This window comes from Rhipicephalus sanguineus, chromosome 1, assembly GCF_013339695.2.
Source record: "Rhipicephalus sanguineus isolate Rsan-2018 chromosome 1, BIME_Rsan_1.4, whole genome shotgun sequence".
Lineage (NCBI taxonomy): Eukaryota > Metazoa > Arthropoda > Arachnida > Ixodida > Ixodidae > Rhipicephalus > Rhipicephalus sanguineus.
In genome coordinates, this window is record NC_051176.1 from 207,924,422 (window position 1) to 207,939,053 (window position 14,632).

The window sequence follows — 14,632 nt, forward strand, 5'->3', positions numbered from 1 at the left end:
GAGTGTCACTGCATCAGGCATAACACTTCCGAAATCCTGCCAGTCATCGGCACCGTCGTTCGGCGACACTTCGGCCACTGCGGCATCGCTGGAGTCGGGTACAACAAAGCCACTGTGCCTGAAACAGTTGGCAATGGCGTGCGCAGGCGTGCTCTGCCACACATGCGCGAAGAATGCTAACTGCGCTCAGGAGACTCACGTCGTATTGTTTGCCGACGTCATGGCACAGGAGCTACTTCTTGCCGGGAGAGCCCATTTTTCAGGGCACGCAAAATTTCTACTTTGGTGGTGAAGTCCTTGGCCTCGTACGTGGGCCGCTTCGCCAGCGTTGCCATCGGCGGAGAGTGCGTTCAGACGAGAAGTCGGCATAAAAGCACCAGCAACGATCAAGCTAAAGGAGTCGTACTGAATTGTTCCTCGATAAAACGGCGTTCAACGATGCAGCACACCAACGGGAACAAAGCAACAAAAATGACACCGCAACACCACGCCAAACCCACTCGCTATCACGCGCGAAGAAAAGGCGTTCAACCAATCTCAAGTCAAGCCAAGCCGATAATTGATGTCCATGGCGATGCTGCGTTTGAGCTTCACTTTTGTTCCTAATTGTTCTTTTTTCGTTTTCGAGCCTCGCTAGCAGCCCAAAAGTCGCCGAATTATCCGATTTGCGGTCAAATCTATCCGAAATAACGAGCGCCCAGTCTCATAGAGTGATGCATATACTTACAGGGACCAGATGACGTGTCCGAATTAACCGATTTTCCGAATTAACGAGAGTCGAATTAACGAGCTTTTACTGTATTTTCGCTACGTTGAGTGGAACCATGTGTATGCACTATGCTTAGTATAACTTCACGTTGCAACAGCGAAGAAAATGGTAACATGAAGTGCAAATAAATGAACAAGCACCTTATTGGGTGAATCTGTGCTTAACAAAAGCAGGCAACACTCACAATACAATAATAATGTGAGCAGAGTTGTTGGTCGTTGAAATCTGATCCTCAACACCGCCACGGTCTAGTGGTTATGGTGCTCAACTGCTGACCCGAAGGTCATGGGATCGAATCTCTTTCGTGGCGGCCGCATTTTTGATGGGGGTGAAAATGCTTGAGGCCCGTGTACTTAGATTTAGGTGCATGTTAAAGAACCCCAGGTGGTTGAAATATCCGGAGCCCTCCACTACGGCGTCCCTCATAATTATATTGTTGGTTTTGGGATGTTAAACCCCAACAATTATTATAAATCTGATCCTCAGTTGAAGCACGTCGGTTCATCACTCATTATATATGCGTCATCTTGCATTCCAGCGCAATTGCTGTGGCTCATGCAAGTTTTATAATGTACATAACAGTTCATATGCATGTAATCTGATCAAACAGCAGAATCGATAACATTCGAAAAACTTCCGATGCATCCACTCACGTCTTGCGCTGAATTGTAACCTTGTAACATTTCGCAGATGGCAAAAAACTGCGAGGAAAAAAATACAAACAACTATGCATGTCAATATTTATTACCACAAGTGCTAAATTTTGTTTCTAAGAAATGTAACCCTGCTAACTGAATTAGCAATATTTTTGAAGACATTCTTGCTTTTAATTCTAATTGCTTGTACCTTGGTGCATATAAAGATAAAGTAACATGCTTTTATTGTGAGCTACCTCATCCAGGTGGCTGCAGTTCTAGATTTCTGGAGTTGTAAAAGTTTCGAATTCTCCATATTCACCTGTGTCCAGAAGTACTGCCTTGTGCTTGTCTTCTTAAAGGGGCACTGCAACACTTATTGAACGTGGTCAGGAAACACTGCCAATTGGCTCACATGTGCACAGGAGTCTCAACAACCAAATTATGGCAATGCACACGACAGGAGATCTACGATTATGTTTCAAAGGCAGCCAAGAGTTTCTTGCCCTTTTCTCTACAAATTACGGCATCGTTTTGCTGACTGTGTCGCCAAGAGGAGGACATGGCCATTGGCTGATTTAGCACTGTTCTGCATGGTTACCGAGGCCGCCACAATGTGCCACCACATAACGGTGTCGTACTCAATAGTGTGCTAAAATTACACACTACAGAATTACACTAGCGCACTCGTGACCACACCGAAAGTAAGCTGACACATTCAAAGAAAGAAAAGGAAGTACTCAAGGTCCTGATGAACGCTGAGGTGGCTTCTTGCCCCTTTGTCATCCCCCCCCCCCCTTTACGTAGCTTCAGGTGTTCTCCTCCAGACGAAAGGAGAGGGTAAACACTTAAAGCGTGCAACAATTCCCTGTAACTCTGCTCGTACTTCATAGATTCGAAAAATTTTTGCGGCAATCAATTTGTGAGGCAATAAAATATGATAACGAAATCATTCAATGATTCTTGGAAAAGTGTTGCAGGGCCCCTTTAGGTGTCCTAAATATTTTGGGAAATTGAGTAAGAACGCTTTTTTTCAGTGAACGCAACTGAAACCGATTTACGGAAGCTTTTGCTGATCAATCTTTTTTTCTACAACTTTCTTTTCAGCTCGCAGTGCTAGAATGTTCTACAGTCCCCACAAAGCAACATTGTGCGATATCTGTGATGGTGTTGAGTGTGGAAATGACTGCAATGCTGTGAAGCGGACGAAGCAGGATTCACAGCTGGAAAGAGAGTCTGAGCCAGATGGAGCCAGTGGCATCCACGCATCGCTCCTTTCGATAGTAGTGCTTGTCACCACTGTGGCATTCTTTCAGAGGTAGTGGCATGGAAAATTTCTTACGACTGGGCAAAATGCTTGGTATACATAGTGCTGCATCTCATATTGTAGTGTTTTGTTACTTTGTCTCATCGCAAAGGCCTGCTCAGACTTATTTAGCTCGTTTTGGCATTCATACTATGACATCTGTCGTTTGATTGTGTACTACTACCTACTTCGTCAATCAGTGCATTTGGTGCAGTGTGAAACATATCATTATATTGGTGTTCTTTGTGATCCTGACAGTGATCTGTTTTTATCTGAATTCTGTGTTTGTCGCTCTTGTGTGCATGTTTTTGTGTTGTGCGAACATTGCAATTGCTGCTTTTTAAAATGCCTCTGTAAAGGTTCTTAAGTATGGAGCGTAGAGATGCTGTAATTCGTTTCTGTAGTTATGTACATCTATAAAGATCTCCAGCTACAAATAAGTTCTTTGTAGATAGTACACACATTACAAGGGCATATGGCTAGCATAAATGTGTCATGAAAAGACTAGCAGTCCTTTTTCATTTTTCTTGGTCTCCATTCCTCTTATCCCTGTGTAAAGGAGCAGGTCAGAATCAGAAGTGCATCTCATCACTCCTGTCTAAACTATCCTCCACTTTGATCTGAAATTCCTTTTAGCGCCCTCTAGGAAAATCTGCCAATAAGTCTATGCTTCTCTGCACATACATATTGTTGCCCGTGCCGTTTTTCATGTTTGCGAGCAGTTAGTGGTAGGTTGTCATAAGAATATGTGGTGCCGTAGCATTGAAAAATTTTAATTTCACTTAAATTTTAATACCTCCTAATGCGAAATTTGAGCACAGGAGCATTGTGGCATTGGCTGCGCTGTGCCTCTGCTCTGCAGTTCATTTAGAAGCAGTGGCAGATGAAGCAGTTCCAGCAGTTGCATCGATCATTGTTTAGGAAGAAAGCATGAGCATGGCAATGCGTGGTTCATGCCCACTAGGGCGTTACAGCACAAGCATTGTTCTGTGTAAATGTTAAGCAAGACCAGCATGAGACGACGAAAGAGAGGCAAGTAGTGTGGCCTTTGTTCCTGATCACGTCCTGTATCGCATGCTTATTCTGTGTTGCGGCCTTCCCTGGAATGTAGCTGTCGAGCAGCATCAGCACAGTGTGCTTTTCCCTTCTTCCTAGCTTTCATCTGCATCTTGCTGCAGTTGCCCACTGTGCAACCTCCTTGAGTTTGTAATGTAGTCTATATCAATGGGTGGAATTTTGATTGCTGAAAACTCCTCAATGGAAGGAGTATCCCGTTACCACAAAATGTAGTGGGTATGTGAAGTGTTTGGCATTACGTTTTGACAGTCAGAGCTTTCCTTATGTATACAATGCTTCATGTCAGTTTCACATGTTGTCCTTGAGAGGGCTCTTATTCCAACATCACAGAACCTTCATAGAAAGTGTTCTTTTAATTTGTATTGTACACTAGTATGACGCATTCATATGGTTCAGATATATATTCAAACCTCAATTTAATGATATCATCGATGTAAGGAATTATTTTTATTTTCCAGTCTTTGTTGCATTGAAAACTATTTTTTTCCCACTATCGTTCTGTTTAATGGAACTTTTGGCTTTTTGGAGCATACTTGGAACCTTTGTGGCTAGCAAGTGTTAGCAAAAATCTAAAGTCGGGTTCGAGCAGCAAAACAATTGTACGTGCTTTGCACATTCAAATTGCGCGCGCAGGAAACACCACTGCAGCATCCGCCGTGGCCGCAGGTCGCGAGGCCGCCCACACAGCAGTGTACCAGAAACCATAATTACATCCGAGATCCGCTGCTATGGTATGGGCCACACATACCACGTATCGCAGGTGCCGACGTTCCTAATTACACAATCGGGCACAACATTCTTGCAATAATTTTGTGTATAGTTCGCTACTAACAAAATACTACCACCAGGAATGATAGCGCAAGCTGTTGTACTTTTTTACTGCTTCAACAAATAACGGCTCAATTTAACAAAATTCACTATATTAGTCAAGTTTTCTGCTGCAAGTGTGACTTCATTATATCGAGGTTTGTCTGTATTCACCTTCTGCAAGCTGAGTATTTAGCCCTGTGGCTAAGATGCTTGGCCTTTGAGCATGGAGACCTAGGTACGAAAGCCACTACCGCCAACGATTTTCCTGTCAAATTTATTGTTTTGTGAATTTATTTCCACTGCACTCTACATTTGCTCTTTCATTCTCTCCTTTGTGAATCGTTCATTTGATTACTACGCTCCAGGATAATTGGAAAACCACCAACGGGCTTTTAAGGTCTGTGCTCTAAAATATTATGGCCTTATCCAGGTACTGTTTTTTTTTTATAGATAAAAGCTATAACTCTAATGTTCTTTCAGAAATCCTTATTAAACATTCATGTGTAGGATTGGGAATATTGGCTTTCATGTGCTTCCTTTGAAACACCTGAAGGTGCGTTATGAATAGTTGCATTATATGTACGAGAAATTTGTTTATCGGGCACAGCAATCCTTCTTGGCCACAATAAAGGAACGTTAACAAATGCTGGATGATGCTGCTAGTAATATGCGAGTCAAATGTAATTTGGCTGAATAGGCACGTATATCTACTACTATCCTGCACAAGGTAGCTCGCTTGCACATACAGTGTTCGAGGCCTCCTCCATTGTTTTTCACTTATGAAATAAGATACTCATGAAATGCCAGGCCGTAGATTTCAGCCATTGGTTAATCAGTCCAAAGCTCTGCAATTATAAAATATTGGAATGTTAAAATTTTAAAACGGTTGGAATAGTAATGACTGTATTAAGGATACTATGTTTTTCTGGGCAATGCATGTATACGTGCAGGCATTGAGTGCTAAATATGCCAGTTATCTTCTGTATATGATGTATTATGTATGTGAAAAATATGTTGGTGCAGGGTACTTAGAATTATTGGGCGAGTTACTTGCAAATTACGGTATCCTTATGGTGGAAACATAATTACGAAGGCATAATGTAGCTATGCTTCTTTTGTTTTGATGCTGATAATAGGTTATTTATTTACTATGTACTATCGCATATCTCATAGCCTGATGCTTTGGGATGCCAAACCCCATAAATGAAAACCTGAAGAAAAATGTCACTGCATACTAAATGTTCCCGAGTTGCTCAATTAAGGTCAGTCCGAACATCCCAGTAAACTTATTTGCATTTGTATCGTATGAGGTTTGTACTTTGTATGCCATGTGGTTGACCAGTGGTAAATGTGTCGCAGCAAACTCATAATGCAATGAAATTGGTTGCTTTTATAACTGGGATCAGAATAGCTGGGGTTAAGTGTCAACAATCGAGTGCAAGTTGCAGGTAGGTAACACAATCCTGGGGATTAATGTAGTTGCTGTGGTTAATGTGGTACCTAGTTTTAAGCCATCAGCTTTTGTATGATCATTCCAATTCCCTGCACCACCATTGCAGTGCACTCACGACTCTGAGGTGCTAGGCAGAGCAATCCTATATTTAAGATTTCGTTAGCTTAGATGTTGCAACATAAGCGCAGCACAGGTGCTTATGTAGTGTATCAGGAAGCACATTCACCAATGGTTGCACTTTTAAGAAATTAACAGATTTTTCTCCGGTTTGCACTAAGAGTTGAATGGTATAGGGAGTGTTTCAATGCTCTTATTTGCGGTCACCTTCAAGTGACTTATTGGTTACCTAAGGGTATTAACTCTTAAGCTTTTAAAAGCTTTTAGAAAAATGCTATGAAGGTTGTTGAGAAAGAGCATGACAGGGAAATGTTCTGGCTGCTAGAATGCTGAGTGCAGCAACATTTGCATGCTGCAAAGCATTGTCACTTGTGTGCTAAACTTATTACAAATGTGTCTCCATGTATCACTTTAGTGACTTTCTATATTGAAATTTTACTAAGTTAGCGGGAGTTTCTTTCAACCTTCTTCGTTTGTAAATGATTAGATATTTGTAGCTTACATTTTTTTTGTCTGTGGTATGTTGCTTGAACTAGCTTTAGCTTTTTTTTATTCGATTTGTAGAAACGTGCTGACTACAGTTAGAAAGTAAATGTTGGTTCATTTTTGATGTCCTGAAACCTGGAGTTTTATTTGTGGTAATATGTATGTGTGTTGTGCAGCAGTTTTCTGTCTACAACTGGATGCAATGGTTTATTCTATATATGCTGGTACATATTTGAAATGTTGCATGCAGTTGTTTGACAAGTGTACATAGATTTTTTACTTTTTTTTCTGCTGTGCAGTTCTTAACTGGATATACGGTGTCTTTTTTGCAATTGACTTCTACTGGTAGTCTGTACATAACATATTTTTATGTGGCTGTTCAGAGTCTGTTGTGCACATAAATTGCTATGTTGTAGCATTTGCTATAATACTGTGATGCTGAACTATGTTGCTGACTTGTTTAGTGATCTTTCTGCAATGCAGATGATGTGCATGTGGAAAAAGTTTGCAGCTACTTGTGCCACACAGAATGTGATCTTTTCTTCATCTTTGTTCTTATTGTTGTTTTTACTGAAGCTCCTTTTAAGCATTAACCAAGAATCTTGGTTAGAACAGACTACATGACTTCAATTTTATTGCCTTTACATACGTTGTTCTCTCAACCATATTTATTTTCCTGTCAACGCGCCTATGACTCATGCAAATCTTGTTGTAAAGTGCACATACCAATGTATGCACATATTGCAGTAAATGTTGCAATGCTTGACCACTCAGGAGATTGCCTTTTGTGACTGCTGTTTTCTGGGAGAATAATGATCGAAATTTCGCATACTGCACAACCATAAAGTTGGCGACTTGACTGGCGCGATTTCGCAACTTTGGCCGCTAATACTGATTGTAGATGGCATCCCCTTTGAAATGGGGTGGCGACCAGTAGTCGCCTAGCCTAATAATGTTTTGTTTAATCTATTGCACTACAGATTCCTATCTTTTTGGTTTCTTTCATGATACAAGCCTCCATTTCAATGATGTACTGTTATCTATGTCTGTACTGACTGTGGTTCTATCAATATCTTTCCTGCTTTTTTGTCAACCAATATTCTAAACGCGTCTGATTTTGCTTATATCACCCGCTGACCAGTTAATACTTCCATCCACATTGAAACCTGAAGGATGCGTGCCTTTAACGGGTCTTATTGGGGATATATCCTGGCATTCGAACAATGTGTTGAGTGTTTTCCGGATTTCTCTTGGAGCAGATATATCCCTTCCCCTGAATATACCTTAATTGCAACTACTTACTGTTAGTTAGCGTCCTCAGGCAGCTCGAGCTTCAACGAAACCAGCGCCTCCTATGAGGTATACGTATATTGACGAAGCATACTGCTAGTGCGACTGTTGTCTCACGTTAATTTCATCATTATAGGTTTATTAATAGAAAATAGTCAAAGATTCATGTTTAAATTTCGCCCTAATGACGTCACGGACTTTTTTTTTACTTCGAAAGGCCACATTGAACAATTTCCTGAAGCTTTGCATGCTAAGCCCCTGGGCCCTTCAGAGGACAGTGTACTTCATGTTTGTTAAGAACTTTTATATTCCACGGTAGACGCCGTGAAATTCTGTGAGGCCACAGCGAGTTGGTGCGGGAACTACAAGCTAGCGTGGCTACCTGCATTTTCTTTGCGCGTTCTCTCGCTTACCAGGCGTCTTTTCGCGGCAAATGTTGTTCTTTGATATTGTGAAAGGTAATACGAGAGAAATATTTTCTCCATGTTCTTTCTTTAAAGTCGGGGGTGGCTCATGTAGAATCTTGGAGTGTGGCTTCATGGCAGTGCGCGAAATCTGATGAGATGGCGATTTTTGTTTCGCATTCACCTGCGTGTATCTGGGAGCTTCACGTTTTTATCGGTTTCGCTCACTCAGGATCAACCAGAAATGCAATCGCAAATTTAACCAGCTTTATTTTGAATAAGTTCATTTGCAGCACATCAAGTGTTAGATGAACTTTTAATAATTACAAACTGGTATTTCAAGTTTAATTTCTGTGTTGAATCGCGACAGCATTTTGATGAGTGACGGTCTGCGAAAGCGGTGCTTAAAATGTCTCCACCAGTAGGCAAGGCGCAAGTCGCAGAGCCACGGCTTTTAACACCCGCAAGAATGTCTTACCACGACACTTTAGATTAAGTACTTTTTTTTTTCTTGCCGTGAAGGAAAGGCACTAGAACAAAAAATTTTCGTAGCAACATGACTTTGAAGTCATAGGCTGAGAGTTCTCATTTTCCCGGAGGGGGCGGGATCCGCACTGGCTCTTCCACATATCTCTCTCTCTCCGCACACACACACATGCACACACACACACACACACACACACACACACACACACACACACACACACACACACACACACACACACATATATATATATATATATATATATATATATATATAGGAAGGGAGAGAGCCTGACTTCCAACTTAAAGAATTTAATACAGCTTTAGTCTCTTAGGCGCCGACACCGCTGTATCATTATTAAGATAGCTAGTGGGAGACTAGATTTATTTTTCGATTTACACAAAAACATCGATCCACTTCGTAATGCCTGGCTCAAAGCGAAAAAGGTCGTATAGGCTGCTACTTGTTGCATCGCATAAAATTGATTCTGAGAATGCGTGGAATCTGCCGAATTTTTTTCAGGAGAGAATGCGCTAATGCTGGCACAGGAAGCTTCAATTATGACTGTGTATGTACAATTTAAGATGGCCAAAAATAATTACCAGATGGTAGAAAATTCCATTTGCTACCACTAGACCTAGTGCGAAGGTGGGTTACGAATTTTTCCGTCGAAAGTTGTTTTCTGGACGAGTATTTGAGTTGCTTTTAGGTCACCGAACTTGTAGTAAAACCCTTTGCTAATAAATAAAAACTGCGTACTATCTTTTCTCTTATGGGCACGCATGTGGAAGTGTACCTCTTTGGAGCCCCCCCCCCCCCCCCCGTACTCTCCGCCTATATTTGAAGTTATTTAAGATGTTGGTGGAAGTATGGTACCTGTACAATTAGGAAAGATAACTGCATTACCGAGTTACCAAAAGTAACGGACTATCCGTAAAGTCACTACTTGAACCACGGCGGCCGCATTTCGATGGGGGCGAAATGCAAAGAGCACCGGTGCACTTAGTTTTAGGTGTCGCTTGCTCACTGGAGATATTTAAAGCTGATTGCGGGAGCGTTGTTTTTGCCAAATCTGATTTATTCCAAAAAACGGCATCTTTTTTATTCCTAAGAAAGAGTATCCAAAACTCAAATTTTACTAAAAAAAAAGGGGGATTTCTTCCAAAAAAGGGTATCTTCCATCGTTAGTAATGCTGTCGATGAATTTAATATTGGGGGGTCTCTATAGTCAGTGCAGGAGAGTACTTAGGTCAGTAACGCGCGATACTGCTAAAGCGAAGGGAAATTAACCGACAAATAAAAATGGTCTTGAGCGCATACGGCGCAGGCATTGCCAAATCGTGGCCGGCAGCTTGCTGCTATCCTGCACTGTGTATACGTTGCATTATGGCATTGTTAATATATGGGACAGCAACTTGGACGCTTACAAAAAATAAAAAAAGCTCAAGAATTTAAGGACTACGCAGCTATGGAATGAAAAATGATCCACACGGCTGACTTCCACTCCCCTGGCGTTACGCCCACCACAGAGCAAACAAGGAGCAGCAGGCGTCCTAGATAACATTCAAGAGTACTGCAGAGAAGTTAGTTGGTGTGATGAAATAAAATAGGAAAGTTTGCAGTCATAAAAGAGAATCTGTGCACGCAAGACTGGGGCAATCGCAGATGGTGTAGAGAGGCTTTCGCCCTGCAGGGGTACAGTACGTGTGTATACGGTACGAAGAACTTTATTTAAAGATCCGGAGAAGTGCCACCTCTTAGGGTGACACCGCGGGCCGCTCCCACGTGGGGACAGTTAGACCTAGCCTAACCGCCGCATCGCAGGCTCTCTGGACAGCCCAAAGTTGTTGCTGATATTCCGAGTTCTTACACACGTACTGGAGCTCGGCCCTCAAGTACGTGTGTATACAAGTATACTTTAGCAGTGGACATTCAACCAAGCTAATGATGGTAAAGCTTTCGAAGTGAGCGGCAGCATATACAGGGTGTCCCATCTACCGCGCAGCATGATTTAAAAAAAAAAAAAGGAACGGCGTTAGGCGAAGCAAACCTAGTACATATTGTTCCCAGTAGACTGGAGTAGCCACCACTAATTTTTTCGTTAATGAGGTTTAATTGATTAGTAACAATTGTATTGATAACTCGACAAGTACTCACGTAGTTGTCAAAATGTCAATGAGGCATATATGTAGGCATGTTCAAATGACATCTAACTGCGCTATTTTCAACAACGTTCACTATTCTGAGATAAATTCGCGTCGAAATACATTGGTGTTCCAGTAACTTCAATATATAAAACAGAATCGTTTACCTATCGCGAGTTCGTAGTGATAGCCAAAGAAATGCTATTCGCATTAAAAAGAAACTGAAACCACGTATGGAGGAGGGCAAGTGCTCTCATTTATGGTTTTTCCCTTACGCTCATGATGCAAGCAGCGCCCTTACCTCACTTACATTGAAAAACTCTTGCCCGCCTTTTCTTGCTTTCACTCTCACCGTGGAAAAGCTGGCATCTTCCTCTAGCTGTTGGTTTGCTACAATTTCAAATGAGTCATTTACTTCTTTTGTGAACTTCATGTACAAGTTGTTTGGCCTGCCGAACCGCCCCTATTATGGAAGCGTGCTATATTGCTTTGCTTATGGCTGATTCTAACATTTAAACGGTTGGCAATGCTCGGCAAGCGAGCACCGCACCTGTCCTCTTTCCTATTTATTTATTTATTTATTTATTTATTTATTTATTTATTTATTTATTTACGTTGGAGCTTTATAAAGCGAAACAACGCATAGCCCGATTTTTAGCAATCGCTATAGGGCGAGCTGCCCATTATTTTAATTTTATTCGTATTGTACCTCAATACTAAATATAAATGTTAAGAGTGGAGTTGGTAAAAAAAAAAAAAGAAACATTATACGTTAAGAAACATTATACGTTATCAACAACATACACTAAAACGCGGAAGGGAATTCTTGTCCAGCCATAGGAATACTTGCTAATGGCCTGGAGTAAATTTTTACATCGTGGGAGCATGGTTAACCAGATGGAGCATGATTGCATGTGTTCCGCGTTGAGTTTCTAACATATTCTTAATTATCCGTTAGCAACATTCGTATGCAGAAAATTTCACCCTAGTTATCAGGGTTTTGAAGCAGATAACTTGTTGAAATTCGTGATTACATGCCAATCAACTATATGTATACGAATCTCTGTCGTGTTTATTGGACAAAACCAGTGCAACAGCACTACGTTACAAAGGTTAAGCTAAACACTTCAATTGAATGTTTACTGGATATAATGCTTTTCAAACTGCCGTTGCAATGTCAACAGCCTAACCATAAAGCAAGTCACTTTTGATTGAACTGCAATTGACTATATAGCTATATCAACGTCCCGTTTTGCATCTTTCTTAACTCACTTTCACTAAGGGAACAAATGTTATCAACGCCCGAAAAACTTCAAACGTCAAGTGGTCGTTTCTCTCTAACCAAAGCAAGAAAGGGTTAATTCCAGATTCCAGAACGTTTATTTGAGATAAAGCAGTGTGCTGAACTGTGGTAGTCAGTGTAGAAAAGATACGTCGGAATCACTCAAAATATTGGTGTCACTGTTCGAAATTTCGTTGTTACAGCTCCCAGTCGTTAACTTTAGCTGCAAATAGCTTCAACAACCACTTATGGCTGAAGTTAGTTACAGCAGGGGGATGTTCAAAATGTAGAGCGCCATCCGCCGACAATACCGCAAGCGCTGTCCGCCATCTTGTTTTAGGCGCGAAAAACGAAAGCAGTCGCATATCGCAACAATTCAACTGATAGCTGCTGGTTTTAGGGGCGAAGCTCCTTATAGCGGCACCCGTTCGTCCCCTGTATGTAGTGCGTACCAGTCTTAACGCTAGTACCAGATCTTGACCTCCAAGGTGGTGCCGGTGGGAGATTTCTCCTGTGCGTTGTTGAACAATAAAAAATTCGCAGCGTGCGCGTTAACTAAAAGCCGACTACTTCTGTCTCTCATTCCCCATTAGCAGCCATTGGCATGTTCCAGTAGGAAACGTTAGTAGAAGTGCAAGTGTTAGCTAAAAGCCGACTTCTTCTGTCTCTCATTCCCCATTAGCAGCCATTGTTTACCTCCAAGGTAGTGCCTGATGAGATTTCTCCTGTGCGTGATTAAACAATAAAAATTCACAGCGTACATGTAAAATTAAAGTGAGCTGCAAGTCGCCATGACTCTCATCGACCCTTTAGTATAAACCGGCCCGATCTCACGTCGTTGATGATGTACTGGGCGTGAAGCTGCGCGACGCCGCCGCCAAGATCCTGCCGTACGAGAGCTTCGCCCCACTCATCATCATTCACCCCGTGGATATGCTGTGGAATTTTTCGCCTTCGTTCTGTATTGCCTTCATCCTGCGGCGCGCCGCTATGCAGATAACGAGGGAGCCGCGACAACGCTGGGAAGACGGTACTGCCTTTAATCGAATATCTTGAAGTGAGCGAAAAAAAAAAAGAGAAACCGACGCGAACCGATTTCGCCAACGTGATCGGCATTGGGTTTTGGCACGCGTAACTCCGATCGGTGCGCGTAAAACCGCCGCTCAGCTTCCTTTGTTCTCGTTTTCCCGTGAATTTGAGTTGGAGTAAGGCAACAATCGGTGACGGGCTTTCGATATGCGCACTGATCGATGTCATGCACGCGCGAGCTATCATCATATGGGCCGATGAGCATTTGTTTGTACGCTTGCTGAATGTGAGGTAGAAATATAATGTGACTGACAGATTTTAGTATTGTAAGGTGATTAGCCGGTCCGCTGCAATCGCATTTCAGTTGTTCAGCGTGGACAGCATTTTGACCAGCTCATTCATCTTTCCGATATTGGAACAGTCGTTGTGAAAACGTGCACTATCGCGTTCCCGTTGATCAGTGAATGTGGAAGTCGCTTGACTATGGGCTGGTATGAACGGAAAATAAGCATCGAGTTGAATATACTGGGCTTGCGTAACCTGGACTAACCATAGAATTAGAACCGAGCGAACCCTGTTGCCCCGTGTAAGCCGCATGTCAACGAAGCCATGCGGTTACGATCATAATTATGGCAGCAGATATGACGATACAAGAGCATCGCAGAGTCAATGTTCTATGCAAGGCGAAATACGCCATTTCAAAGTATGGGAAATAGTTTTTTTTTCTTTTGCTAGCGTGTAGCACCGTTCTGTTTTGTCACGTAAATATTTTTGAAGAGCTGCGCACAAGGCTAATGTGTTCGATTTCCTCCATTTCCACAGGTGATCCTTACCAATGAGTAGATATTCCTTAGTCGCGTATCACCTGCGTAAATGTCTCTCCAGCAAACGTGCCCGTGTCCAAAGGCGTTTCGTGTGCCTGTGTATCAGCGGTATATATACCGAAATCTTAGTCCCACTCCAGCAGTAAAAAAAAAAAACAAAAAAAAACACAGCAATTAAGTACCGAATTTGGTGCCACTGCAACTAAAAAGGCAACTTTAGGTTTGCCATAAAGATCTTAATTTCTCAAAGACAGAATGAGCTATGACTACCAATGGACAAGGCGACATTATGATATTTCGTTTATCATTTTGTGTATGTTTAACGTTTTTGGTCATTGCTGTTCTTTGCTTCATATAAACGTTTGAGGTACGTTTACTTTTATAAGTAAAATTGCTGCCTTCATTGTTCACATTCGACACTCGTACCAATTTATTGGGTTATATAACTTACATGAGCTTAAATGCTGTCTGAATACGGGCACGGCCCTACTCCAGCTTCGGCTATTGGACCAACAGTTTATT

At 41.9% G+C, this 14,632-nt stretch overlaps 1 protein-coding gene across 3 annotated transcripts in view; it reads left to right on the forward strand.

Moving 5' to 3' along the window:
* Window positions 1–7,426, forward strand: part of LOC119406450 (CD109 antigen) — a 132,126-nt gene extending 124,700 nt beyond the window's left edge. For all 3 annotated transcript variants that reach the window (XM_037673214.2, XM_037673200.2, XM_037673206.2), the window contains one exon: window positions 2,512–7,426. In XM_037673214.2, the coding sequence (XP_037529142.1) occupies window positions 2,512–2,726 (215 nt within the window). In that variant the 3' untranslated portion in view covers window positions 2,727–7,426. The remainder of the gene's footprint in view (window positions 1–2,511) is intronic.
* The last annotated feature ends 7,206 nt before the right edge of the window (window positions 7,427–14,632 follow it).